The 14,267-nt window shown below is 37.0% G+C and overlaps 1 protein-coding gene across 1 annotated transcript in view; it reads right to left on the bottom strand.

The window, feature by feature from the left end:
• The window catches only part of LOC113098390 (Down syndrome cell adhesion molecule homolog), a 123,984-nt gene extending 118,302 nt beyond the window's left edge, over positions 1–5,682 (bottom strand). The window contains exon 1 of the mRNA XM_026263437.1: positions 4,877–5,682. Within this exon, the coding sequence (XP_026119222.1) occupies positions 4,877–4,919 (43 nt within the window). The 5' untranslated portion in view covers positions 4,920–5,682. The remainder of the gene's footprint in view (positions 1–4,876) is intronic.
• Positions 5,683–14,267: the final 8,585 nt, after the last annotated feature.

Genomic DNA, 14,267 nt, shown 5'->3' with positions numbered 1-14,267 from the left:
TAAATATGTAATAACAATATGCAAAAATGAATGGAATTGGTAGTTTATTTCACCATAACACACTGTGATTACCATAAAACTGTCATCAAAAAAATTATTAAAATGATTAACAAACTTAAAGCTTCTAACATTGTTTATTATAATTTTACAGCCGTCTAATAACTATGGTATTTTGTCAGAAACTATTGCTATAATGGTAAAGTCTTGGACAAGGACATGTGAAAACCATACTGATCCTGGACTTGTCCTGTTTATACTGATACAGCTGATATGGTTGATGGCATATTTGCAGTCCAGTGACTAAGATACTATGGATAAAATTTCATTCTCTGAAGATAATGTGACATGAATAATGTTGAAATGAATAAGAACAAGACAGTATCATGGGTTGGTCAAATGCACATGTGCACACATACAGACAACGAAAAGCAGACATCTGGCAAAAGGGACAGTGCTCTGAAAGGGGACAGATAAAAATACCAACCACCAACTTGGTCTTACATCTTACGGTCTATGCCATGTTTAAAAATATATCACAAAGTTGAGAAAGCAAGCGCTGGTCATTTGTCACCCTGTCACTATCTCCCACCTAGGTCAGAGATACCTCAGCCTACATTCCTCTCTCTGGGTCTTATTTTAAAAATAACAAGACAGGGGTGCAGAGAAAGCATTTGAATAGAGAGATGCACACTAGAGACAAAAGTCATGTGATGCTATCATACAGAAGGCATTGATGACAGACAGATCCATTTGGTTGAAGGCAGATATCACTTCCACATCTTGGAAGCATAAAGCATTAAACAAAAACGAAAGACCATTTTCTTCTTTCTTCTCATAATTCTATGATTTATCCTTCTTTTTAAAAAAAAAAAAAATCCCTCATTTCAAAAGTCTCTTGGAGGCATTTTGAGAGTGTAAGTTAGGTGTTGATCAAAACAGAAAATTGTTATTGACAAGAGATAATTATTTAATTTGAAATTATTCATTTTTTAAAGAATTCAGTATTATATGTTCACTGTAAAAATACTTCTCAACATTTGTAGCTTTCTTTGCCTTTTATGACTTTAAAGTTATAGGTGAGAAACCTGCATTTTGCAGCCACCAATACATGCAATAAATAATTAAATTGAAATAACATTTAAATAAAACAAAACCTAGACGGTTATCTTAAATGTGTATGAATTAGAAACAACATATAGTTTTAATTAAATATATCTATGAATACAGCCCATTTTAATAGTCCTATAGCATTTAGGAATTGTATTGACATCAGCAACACTTCAAATTACAATCCTTCTTTCATACTAAAGTGATAAAAAAAAGTAAATACATAAAAACTGGGTAATCTAATATTATCCAAAGACAAACAGTGAAATCAGTAGCTAACATTAAAGTCAGTGGGTGGTTTGACTCATTCAAAGTCTCGTCTTGATGAAAATATCCTGTTTAACCACAAAAGCAGAAGCATCTATTGCATGCACTGCATTAGTAAATAACCGAACAAAAAGAGCAAAAAAAAAAAAAAACATGTTATGCTGCGTACATTGGGGTGGGGGTGGGGTGGTTAAGGACGCCAACTCAGAATCTTTAAATAGGTAAAAGAGGATTGCAGGGCACAAGTCTTACAGGACTGTCTAACAAACTTGAACAGATGGGCCTCTAATCAGCAAACTGCCTTAATTGCCCCCAATAGATTAACTCCCACCAAACACACAGTTCCACACAGCCAAATTTACTCAAATCATCTGTGCATTTCTCCTTAGACTCTTGAAGAAATCCCAGTTAAACATAAAATAAAGTCATTATTCTGACTCATATCACTCTGATTAGTTTGTATAATTCTGTTAGTATAACAGTTACTGGCCAGACGTATAATCCCAATAACAACAACAGCATGTTTTAATACAGGATTTACACGGCTGAGATTATAATCCCTTGTGCCTGCGTGTGACTGTATGTGTTTTCGTAGACAACAAGTGACGGATTATAATTTTCAAGTAACAGATCTGAGGCACTTACATTGCTCATCCCAAGCAGCTTTTTGTATTGACTATTTTCTGTTTTGCTGTAAATCAGGCATTCCTTTTCTTACTGATATTCTGTTCTTAGATGTCTATAGAAATTCAACATATTACAGCAATATAGCATCTCCATTTTGTTGGCGCAACATGGCTGTCATGCACAAGCAACAGTTCTAGGGTATCTTTTTACTTACAGAAAAAAAACATCAATCCGTGTTAGACAATGCTGCACATACGACTAAAAAAAGACCATCTTAAAATGTCAGAAATATTATATAAATATATATATTGTTGACAGTGTTTTTGTATCAACAATCACATTATAAAAAGGATAATATATATATATATATATATATATATATATATATATATATATATATATATATATTATCCTTTTTATAATGTGATTGTTGATACAAAAACACTGTTCCTAAATAAAATAGCAATAGATGAATACTAAACAACCTGCATTCAAACCAATAAGATACATCTTCAATATATGCCCTTTTATTGTACGTCAGGGGTCATTCATCCACACGACGGCCTTATTTGATACGCGACTATGGCTCTAATAATAGACGTTTCCATAGTTACAGGCCAAGCAGCATGTGATAAACCTTCCAGGCTCAAAATTTCTAGAATACAACTGCTTTCTGAGATGAGAAGGTAGCCACTTATAATGGGAAGATTGTGTATTCTTAGATCATACAAAAGGACAGAAAAAAAAAACTTACTTAGTTTTATGTATAACTTTTCCACAATTACTAATTTAGCATATTAAGATGTCAACTGCAAATTTAAAATAAAGAATTATGTTTTTAAAAACTGCCAGCTCTACACTAATCACACGTGCTGATTTTAAAAGAATACATGAACAGCAAAAAAACAAACAAACAAACAAACAAAAAAGAGAAATAAATAAAATAGCTAAAGCACATCCAGCAAGAGCAGGAAAGCTAACAAGCGTCTCATTTCACTGTCTGCTCTGTCGGGTAATGGTGACTGATGAGTTCTGACTGCTTTTTTATGAGTTTCAGCTGTGGTAGGGTGGCGCAATATCAATTCAAAGTTATTACAAAATGCATCTCAATATTTTTTATTTCATATTTGCCCGAAGTGAGAAATGCCTCCGAGAGCTTTGTGTTTCAAGCTCAAACAACAAGAGTAGGGGTGTATTTATCTCCCTTCTCTGAAGAGGAGGATTATTTCTGTTGTTTTCTGAGGGTGAGCTTTCGTAACATCCTCACCGCTTCAAAATGACTGCCATTCAAAGCTTCACATTGAGGACTCGTGCCAGCATTTGCCCAATAGCCATTTTACTTCAAATCCTCAAACCATTTTAATCTTCCAAGCACGGGTCTCTGTTCCTTTCTTTGCATCATCCAGTAACCTTCCCTCGACAATGTCTGTCTGTCTGGAATTTTTCGAAGAGATAAGTCTCTGTTCCCGTCTCGCTTCATTCTGTTTTTCCCTCCATGGCTCCCTCCTTACGTACACACCCTTCCATGTTTGCACCTATTGACCATCTCTCCAGTTTAGCCGAATCACACCTTTTTACACTTGTGTAAAGGGTGCAGTATTAAAAACAGGTAGGAAAGATAGGAAAATCATGCTTAAGGCACAATTGGATTCATGAAATATAAAGATGGCTTTAAATTTCTTGCTGCACACACATGCATCCACGCAGGCGCAGTCCTTAAGTACACACACACATACACACAGCTAGTAAGGCGTTGTGTAGTATTTTTCAGCGACTGCCCTGCATTTGTCTTATGGATCTTATATATATATATATATATATATATATATATATATATATATATATATATATATATATATATATATATATATATATATCTGAAGAATTTGTACACCACTGATTTAATATACTTCATATTAGGGAAAAAAAAAATGTCTCGCATTAGATATGCAATTTAGAAAGTATGGTCAGCAAGCTATTTCAAACAAACACATAATCTGTTTTTAAAGACACAGTAATTGTTTCAAATAAAGCTGTATGATTTATGTTTTATGACCTATGTTTTATCATTTGAAAATGATTAAATTATATAAAGGAAATACATTTTTTTCACTCCCCTCCAACCAGGCTCAAATGCACAACAGAATGTTACAAAATTAACTGGATGTAATAATTTCATTTGAGGTGCCCATCTTAAATGTTTAAATATCCAGTGTTAATTATCTGCCATCAAATGTTTATACAATAAACCAATTAAATACAATGCCTCAGTTTATTTACACCCCCACCCCCCCTTTAAAAATTAAACCTTTATCAGTTAAACAAATTATTGCCGTCCATGATTAAATTAAATTAAACTAAGTTGATTTAAAACCGTTATACTGAAGGGGGAGGGCGCAGCACACATAACCAATATTAAATACGTCAGTCATTGTGGATAAAAAGAAGAAGAATATATTTTTAAAATAGACTGTGCAACGTTGAAAACGAAAAGCAAATGGATGAGTAGCTTCTACAACACTCAGTGTGGTAAACAAGAGGTCACATTCATTAACATCTCCCCATGCGTAAAACAACCGACAAGAAACCTGTGCAATACCTGCCGGAGGCTCCTGTGTGTGCACAGTAATCATTATATGGAGCTTTTGCAGTACGCAGCGCTTATATAGTGCTGGCATCATCAAGGCCATAATGTGACTAATAAAGTGGTTTTACAAATGATTAGAGGAATGAAAGTCTCTCAGCCTAGGTGACCACCCGTGAAGCCATTCAAAATCATGAAATACATTGTCATACAGTACACCCTTTACAGAATGTCCTAATGAGAGAAAATTGAGTTTGAAATAATAGAAGAAGAAAAAAAATCAAGACTAACCATTCAGGATGCTCTGGAGAAAGAGAAATGCCAATATCCACATGCCCCGCTGCGTTCAATCCCCAAGCTAGATTTTCCTCTTTTCACTCCGCACACTTTGTCCACTGCTTTTTCCCGATCTCCCACTCAGAATGCCAACGGTAAGGTTAAAACAAAAGTCAGACCAGATTTCCTTTGCCAGTGACTTGAGCAGATCTCCACGGTGCGTATTATGTGTGCGCTTTTGAGCCCGGTCGTTGCGCATGAAACATGTGCGGGTGTTCTAGTGTGACTGTATTGGTAAAAGCTCGAATGCTCTCCGGATGCTGCTGTGCTTCAGGGGTGATGCTGGATGCAGGTGCGATGCTGATTCAGGAGCGTCTTTCAACAGAGCAGGTGGCGATGGGGAACAGAAAGAAAACTTTCAAAGCAAATGCGACGGTGCCGTTCAAGTGTGTCATTTAAACGAAGGGGAACTAAATATGTTTGAAAAAAGGGAAGAAAAGGAACTAAACAGGGGAGAATAAATCATAGATGTTTAATCAGAAATGGGAATGGAAAGAAAGTCCGGAGAAGCTGAAACGGCAGGAACAAAGGTGAGCTCCCAGAGTCAGACCATCTTCTTGAGCACCTCTCGCCGTCCAGCAGGCTGCAAGCAGGCGCATCTTCCTCCAGCGTGGCGCTTTAATCGCATTGGTTCGTGTGCTGCTAACCCTCTCTGCCTCAGAGCATTAGAGAATAACCCTCTCTCTCCCCTGCCTCCACAGCCCGGCTCACTGCTCACTGCCTTAAAGGAGCCGAAACACTCCTCTGAAGGCTGAAGGATGAGGGGGACACACCTATTTCAGGTGCGCTCTTAGTAGGCTATGAAAGACAAATAAATAAATAAGTCCCGCGCGCTGTCTCGCGAATCAATAACAACAAGGTGGCAAAGACCTTCTCCAAGCATTTTCAGATTTTACATTGTTACTTTTATTGTGTATTAGTCGTTGCGTTTCCAAATCCACAGAATAAACTTTTTTTCATATATATATAGGTTCAAAATGTGCAGCCTTTCTCTTCTGGAAAATATTTATAACTTAACTTTTTTATTCAAGCCTACAAAGTTCTGTCAAATAAAGTTTTCTCTAAATTCAGATTGTACCACTTGCTAATGCTGCAGATCTTGGTTTGGTTTACTTATGTTGTGGGAGAAAATCGTCTCTGGTCTCAAGTCTTAGTTGACAACATTATTTCATCAGAATATTTTTTTTATTTTTTATAATCACCTTTTTATTCAAAGCAAGTAAAGCAGTTGAACTGTTGTGTTTGACATGGTTAATGTAAGTGTAAGAATGCTCATAATGACTGTAAAAGAAACTTACCTCAGTTCAAACCATGTAGACAAATCATGACATCATTCATTTATTACATACCATGTGTGAAAGATCAATGGTTCTAATTGTGGAAATGTCACAGCATAATTTTATAAAAAGTGCAGGGGCAAAGTGAATTTCAGAAATTTTTGCCCTTTGAATCAGTACCTGTACATGGGGGCATAGCAGCCAATTTAAAAGTAGGGGGACAGCTGTATGGTGATGTCACAGAAAACTGATGTTCATAATAATAAACTCTAAATAGAATACCAATTGGCATTTTACAGCACCCAAGTGGCAATTTTGGGAGCATGCCGTGATAGCTTGGAAAGCCCTTTTTTTGTGAAATCATACTCAGAATTTAAAAATACTGAAGGACTTTGAGACCAGTGTGATACCATCTATACTTTATTTTTATGAAATAAAGATATTTTATGATATTTACAATATTTCATTTACACTACATTTGAACAATAACCTACTTCTTAACAGTTAAAGTTTAAAACAAGTGTTAAAGGGTTAGTTGACTGAAAAAGGAAAATTATGTCTTTAATGACTCACCCTCATGTCGTTCCAAACCAGTAAGACCTCAGTTTATCTTCGGAACACAGTTTAAGATATTTTAGATTTAGTCCGAGAGCTCTCAGTCCCCCCATTGAAAATGTGTGTACGGTATACTGTCCATGTCCAGAAAGGTAATAAAAACAACTTCAAAGTAGTCCATGTGACATCAGAGGGTCAGTTAGATTTTTTTGAAGCATCAAAAATAAATTTTGGTCCAAAAATAGCAAAAACGGCGACTTTATTCAGCATTGTCTTCTCTTCCGGGTCTGTTGTGAGCGAGTTCAAAACACGTCAGTTTAGTGATATCCGGTTTGCGAACGAATCACTCGATGTAACCGGATCTTCTTGAACCAGTTCACCAAATCGGACTGAATCATTTGAAACTGTTCGCGTCTCCAATACGCATTAATCCACAAATGACTAAGGCTGTTAACTCTTTTAATGTGGCTGACACTCCCTCTGAGTTAAAATAAACCAATATCCTGGAGTAATTAATTTACTCAAACAGTACACTGACTGAACTGCTGTGAAGAAAGAACTGAAGATGAAGACCGAGCCAGATAATGAACAAAAGATTGACTCGTTCTTGAGTCAAAAACCGTTTCTGTCAGTTCGAGAACCGAGCTGAGGATACTGCGCATGTGTGATTCAGTGTGAAGCAGACTGACACACAGCGCGTCTTAACCAAACTGATTCTTTTGATGACTGATTCTGAACTGTTTCTGTGCTAATGTTATCAGCGCGGGTAAACCGAAGGCTTGAATGAAGCCAATGACGTCATTAGGTTGAGCACAAAAGAACCGGTGAACCGTTTTCTTCAACCAGTTTATTGAATCGAACTGTCCGAAAGAACTACTGGTGATCCGAAAACCGATGCAACTGGTTCTTGACTTGAGAACGAGTCACTCTTTTGTTTATTATCTGGCTCGGCTTGGTGTTTATCTTCAGTGCTCTCTTCACAGCAGTTCAGTCAGTGTATATGGGATTAGAATCCTGCCAAATGCATTGCAGTCACAGATCGAAAAATAATAAGCATAAATAAAATATTTAAAAACACGTGTAAAATAATGATGCACAAAACCGAAAAAACAAATGCAATTTTTTATATAACAAACAGGGCAGTCATGGATTACACCAGTGGTTCCCAACCTTTTTCAACTCGCGGCCCACACAATCAAACACATATGTTTGCACGGCCCACTTCAAAAAAATTAACTGACCCCGCTCTTGTTGGGTTAATAACTTAGTACTCAGAAGCTAGATTTTAAACTATATTTATTGAATAAACTAGGGCTGTGCGATATGGACAAAAAAAAAAAAAAAAAAACTATCGCGATTTTTTTTGATCAATTTTGCAATTGTGCTTTTACAGTCATAAATACATTCAGGATTAATTTGAAACATATTTCCAAAAGAAAACCAATCAGAGCTTTATCAAAAAGTTGTAACATCTCTAGAACAGACATAAGTCAAAATTATCACTATAGTGAAGATGTAAAAAAATGTATAGACTTGTGGCAAAAAAAAAAAAAAAAAAAAAAAATCCTGTATACAGGGACTTTTTTTTCTTTTTTGCCATGCATTGTTCATAGAGTTCATTAATTGTAGCGGTGCCTCAGGTGTTTGCAGTGTGTATGCAGTATGTGTATGCGGTCAGCAGTGAGAGCGCATAAATATAACGCGAAAGCACATTAAAATAATGCACGAGTGCGAATCTCTCTGTTCGCAGCAGATTTCCTTTGCTCTCCTCTCACTTAAACTGCATCCTGTTCACTAACAAATTCACTCTATGCTCATGTGTTAGACATGAATTATTTTCGCACGTTTTTATTTCTAGCCTTTTACCGCAGTGAGAACGCTCTGATCCGTCAACATTGGCTCAGAAAAAAGGCGCATCACAGACAGTGTGTGAACCTGGAGTTAGGCATATGCGCACGCTCAAATCGTGATTTTAGGACGTTTTCTTTTAATCGCACAGCCCTAGAATGGACTGGAAATGAACAGAAAATAATTGGCGGAAAATAATCCCACTAGGGGGCCGCGGACCACAGGTTGAAAACCACTGGATTACACAAAACTGAAACATGAATTAAAAATTTTCCAAATTGCAAACAAAATCAGGTTTCCTGCTCATATGTTATTTTTTTGCGTGCTTGTGGTTTTGTGCAGCTGCTTCAAGTCGAACGCTAATGCTGCTCCTTGTGAAAGCGCGCAGGTGATGGAGATTTACCGCTGATTACACAACTGGCTTTACAGACCAGATGCGCATTATATATCACACGAAGGGAATGTTTCTGTCACCCACTAACACAATATTTAAGACCAATTACCTGAGATCGTCCGGGATTTGCCTGCTGACGCTGGTTATCCATCTTCACACTAGAGACTGACATTGATTGTAAACAAAATCACTATCACGGGATTGGGACAGGACGGGAAAAAATGTTGGTGGGACCTGGAATCGTAATAACACTTTGATCCCCAACTTTCTACACAAATATAGCCTACCTTTTAAATAAATAAAGTATAAACTATAGGCTTATATTTTAATTTTGAACTCAATTGTACTCGCCCTGTGTCTTTATGCTGTCCTCCTGTTTGCTCTGGTTTGATAAAGGAGAGATCGATAACGGCTGGTCTATGTGGTAATACAATTGCCTACATCGGGCAGTACATCCAAAAGCCCACCTATCATTCATAGTCCTCAAATATAGCTTTTCATCGAAAAGATGTATGTAGTAATAACTTTATATGGCCATTCAATCTAATGTTGAAAAATAGAAAACGTGTGTGAAATGCACAATGTGCATTGTTTAAGACTGCTTTCAGTTCAATAAAATAACAAAAACCACTCCTGTGTCACCATCACCCTCTACTTCACACACACACACACACCTGCCAGAGCAGCCACGAGGCGCATTGGAGTGACGTCAACTCCCCCTTGAACTGATTGGCTAGAGGCGCAGCTGTCAATCTACAACTTGTGGCCAATGGTGACGCTGAAGCCTCCCCTGATTTACATGAAACTCAAACTGCACCTTTTAGAAACGCAAGCGCAGAACGTGGAAACAAAAGCAAAGGGGAAAAAAACACAAGCACACAAAAAAATAACATATGAGCAGGAAACCTGATTTTGTTTGAGATTTGGAAAATGTTGAATTCATGTTTCAGTTTTGTGCAATATAATTTTAAATGCGTTTACATTTTTGATTTACACTTATTATTTTTCGATCCATGACTGTGCTTTTTGTTATTTAAAAAAAAATTGCATTTGTTTTTCGCTTTTGTGTGTTATTATTTTACACGTGTTTTTAAATATTTTATTTATGCTTATTATTTTTCGATCTGTGACTGCAATACATTTGGCGGGAAAATAATCCCATAAGTGTACTGTTTGAGTACATGAATTACTCTGGGATATTGGTTTGTTTGAACTCAGAGGGAGTTTCAGCCACATTAAAAAAGTTAACAGCTTAAGTCATTTGCAAATTAATGCTTATTGGAGACGTGACCATTTTTAAACCATTCAGTTCGATTTGGTGAACTGGTTCAAGAAGATCCTGTTACATCGAATGATTCGTTTGCGAACCGGATATCACTACACTGTTGTTTTTTGAACTCTCTCACAACAGACACGGAAGAGAAGACAATGCTGAATAAAGTCGTAGTTTTTGCTATTTTTGGACCAAAATGTATTTTTGATGCTTCAAAAAATGTGATTTTATTGGCCAAAGTTGTCTTCGGACGCAAAAAAATATGTACTCTCCTGCACTGTCTGTCAGTTCACGAAACCAAGCCAAAGGAAACCCGCTGGGCTTATGGTCCCTATATGCCCACAAAGACCTTGGGAGTATACGGGTGTGGACTTTGTGGGTCCTTTGCTGAGCACACCCTGCAGGAATGCGTACACCTTGGTTTTTGTGGACTACTTTTCAAAGTGGTTGGAGGTTAGCCTGATGAGAGAAGCAACGGTCCAAATTGTCACCAGCAAGTTACTAAGTGAGGTCTTTGCCTAGCATGGCATGCCCATTTACCTAATCTCGGATAGAGGGGCTCCATTTTTTTAGTGAACTCTTCAATCATGTACTCACGACTCTGGGGTCAAAAACACAGACTTACGACTGCGTATCACCCCTAAACAAATGCAACTGAGAGGGTGATTCGGTCACTGAAAACTGCCATCCATGCTTATGTCTGCACCAAGCACATGGCATGGGATCGTTACCTGCCCCAAATTTGCTTTGCCTTGAAAACTACACCACATGAAAGCACTGGTCGAAGACGTTGACCTGTTTCATACTCAGTGGATGATCTGGTAAGAGTGAATACTTATCCTCATTCAGATGCTCTGGCGAACTTCACTGCTAAGTTGGCGCCTGTATATACAGGCCCATATCGCGTCACACAAAAGCTGTCCGAGGTGAATTACAGGCTCACAGACTGAATAAAGGAGCAGGTGTATTTCATGTTTCAAACATGCTGCCCTTTCATAATTTGGACACATCTGGCTAAGCTGAGACTGTGCCCACAAAGGGTTCTGTTCCAGAAGCATCAGTTGACAATAGGAATGTTGTGCATGATGAATTCAATGGCAGTGCTACCACCATGACCTTGACCTAAAAATGGACGATGAAGATAATTGGCCTGTGTCAACCAGTCTTTGTGATCAGTCAGGAAGTATGGACAGTGTTAAATCTTTACCTGACATGCAAGTCGAATTTGCAACTCAGAAAGATGACTTGGCTGTTGATGGTAATAATCCAAACGTACGTCGCTATGACTTGAGACCTCGATGTGCACCACGAATCATCTCAGACTGGTCAGCTAATACGTGGACTAACGTATACCACACAGACAGACTTGACCTTAAATAATATGTTGATTGTGTTTGTGGGTACATTATATTTTCCTGACTACTGTAAAGTCAACCAAAAAGATTGCTTTATGTGGGAAAAGTGAAAGCTTTTGTTTAGTTGCCGAAAATGGGGAAAAGTGGGGAAAAAAACTGAAACATTTTCAATGTTTTATAATTTGTTACATGCTGATGTTGTTTTTTCAGATTTGCAAACTATGTACTTTGGTCAATAAGTGCTGTCATGTATGCCTGTGTGAACCTTATTTCATGCCCCTGTATGGTTATGTTATTTTGTCAACTTTTCATGTTTGAGGTTGTTCAACATGTTGGAATACTTAGTCATGTATGGCTGGGGACAGCCTCATCTGGCTGGGGGGGGATCTGTAACGGCCACACTATGTTTAACGTTATTCAGGTTAATGTTCTTTTAAATATGTTTTGCTGTATGTGCGAATGCTGTTCCATGAGCGGGCATGTACACGAGAGAGAAAGATGGTCGCTCTACTGGTGATTATCACAGCACTGTGTTTAACTTCTTTTGTTTCTGTTTTGTTACGTTACCAGAGTATTTTATTTCCCATTTTGTACTCACCCTTTCACATGTGTATGAGAAGAGTATGCTGTGCAAACGACTATAAAGGCATGTGGAACAGCTTTCTGGTCACCTCGAGTTCTCTTATTTTGCCTTCTCTTTCATCCGGGTAGACTCGATCTCTCTGGTAGACGTTACACATTTACACATCAATGTATCGTCATGAGCCACAGGGTTTTTAATTTGGTTTTGTTTGTGTATGTTTTTATTTATTTATTTATTTATTTTTTATGTTTTAGCCATGATTCCCATCCACTTCTATTATATGACTAACAGAGTGCAACGGTTTGTTTTAAAAATCTCAGTTTTTATTCTACTGAAGAAACAAAGCCACCTACATCTTGGATGCCCAGGGAATAAGCAGATAACCTCAAATTTTCATTTTTGGGTGAACTGTCCCTTTAACATGCATTTATATATTCATATTTTTTACATGTATAATATATATTAATAAGTCATAGGAATTTATTTTTTAATTTGTGGCCATAGAGTACTGCATATATATATATATATTTTTTCATGTAATGTGCTGGGCTCTGTAGACATGAAATGGGTAATAGGAGATTAATTTGACCAGAAAACAGTACAAACTTAATTAGGCTGCATCAAAAGCTAAATCAACTATCCTTACTCTACACACCACTGCTTGTGTTACTAAAAAATTGCACTGAATATTAATTAAAACAATTTGGGAACATGGCCATGTTAGTTAGTCGGTATGACATTGATACTGTTTAAGGGTGTAAACAATACATATGAGGTGTAGTCAGCAGGATTAGATGAACCCACTCTTTCCAAACTTTAGGACACCATTTATAATTATTTTAGAAATATTAAGCATATTATGTGTTAATTTCTTACTCAACACAAAGTTCCTGACCTAAAATTCACCAAATCCAGATCCCTAATCATTCAAATTGTATTAAATCGAATGATCTCCAGATTTCAGATTTTGTGCTGGATCATATAGTAAAGCATTGTAATAATAATAATAAAAAAAAATGTAATCAAATATTTACACCAAAAACAGTAGTCTGACTTCTTTTTCAGATTTTAGTATTGTGGCCTACTTTTTCACACATCACAGTATTCCACTACTCTGTCATAATCAACCTTTTCACCGTATACATACATGAGTTGACAGTTGGTAAGTCAGTCCTAGTGAGAGCAGCCCCTTTGTTTTGACAACTCCACTGAGGTTTAGTGTTCCCTTACAACCAAACATACATTGGTCTATCGGTGGCCAAATGTCAGCCTGCTGACTTCTAGACGTCCTGCAGAGGATCAGGTTCCCATTTCACTACATTGCCCATTAGCCAGAAATAGATCTGTCTAGAGCAACGCCATATGAGCTCTTTTGTTACCTTATACAATAGAGCTGATAAAGACATGATGCGGGTGTGGAGAATCAAATATAACAACATGTAAAGTTATCCGCTGGCTGTATCATCACTAAAGCACCATTTACAAATACATGACCATGTGAGCCAGAATTCACCTTACAGATTGCTTAGCTCAATCTCCAAGATTAATCAATTAACACTAAAAATATCATAATATTATACATTATAATAAATGTGAAAATTATGAAAAATTACAAATTAAAATGGAAATCACTTGAATGTAAAACAGAGGCCTGATATTAGCTGTTGCTATATTACACAAATGCTACTGAGGGAAAAACTGGGATGATGTAACATCAGTTAACTTAATTCACAACACACTCACTTTGGCAATATCAGACATGTGCAAGCACATTTCAGCCCTGTAATTCCCCACAAACTAACAGTCTAACTAACACTGTCTAAGACACTTTGTTAAGTGAGTTAAATAAAAAGCATGTATAAATGTGAACATTTATCGCTCATCCAAAAGTAACATATCAGTTAAGTATGTAACCCTCGTTCCCTGAATGAGGGAATGGGGACCTTACAGTACATTGACATTAGGGGTCTCACTTGGGAGCCCCAATCACCTCCCAGCATTATAAGAAATGGCCAATAACAATTGGTGAGTGAAAATGTATCCCAAGTCACTGCTTGTACA

The sequence above is a fragment of the Carassius auratus genome, unplaced genomic scaffold (assembly GCF_003368295.1).
Source record: "Carassius auratus strain Wakin unplaced genomic scaffold, ASM336829v1 scaf_tig00216545, whole genome shotgun sequence".
NCBI lineage: Eukaryota > Metazoa > Chordata > Actinopteri > Cypriniformes > Cyprinidae > Carassius > Carassius auratus.
This window is presented reverse-complemented; position numbering and strand designations above follow the sequence as displayed.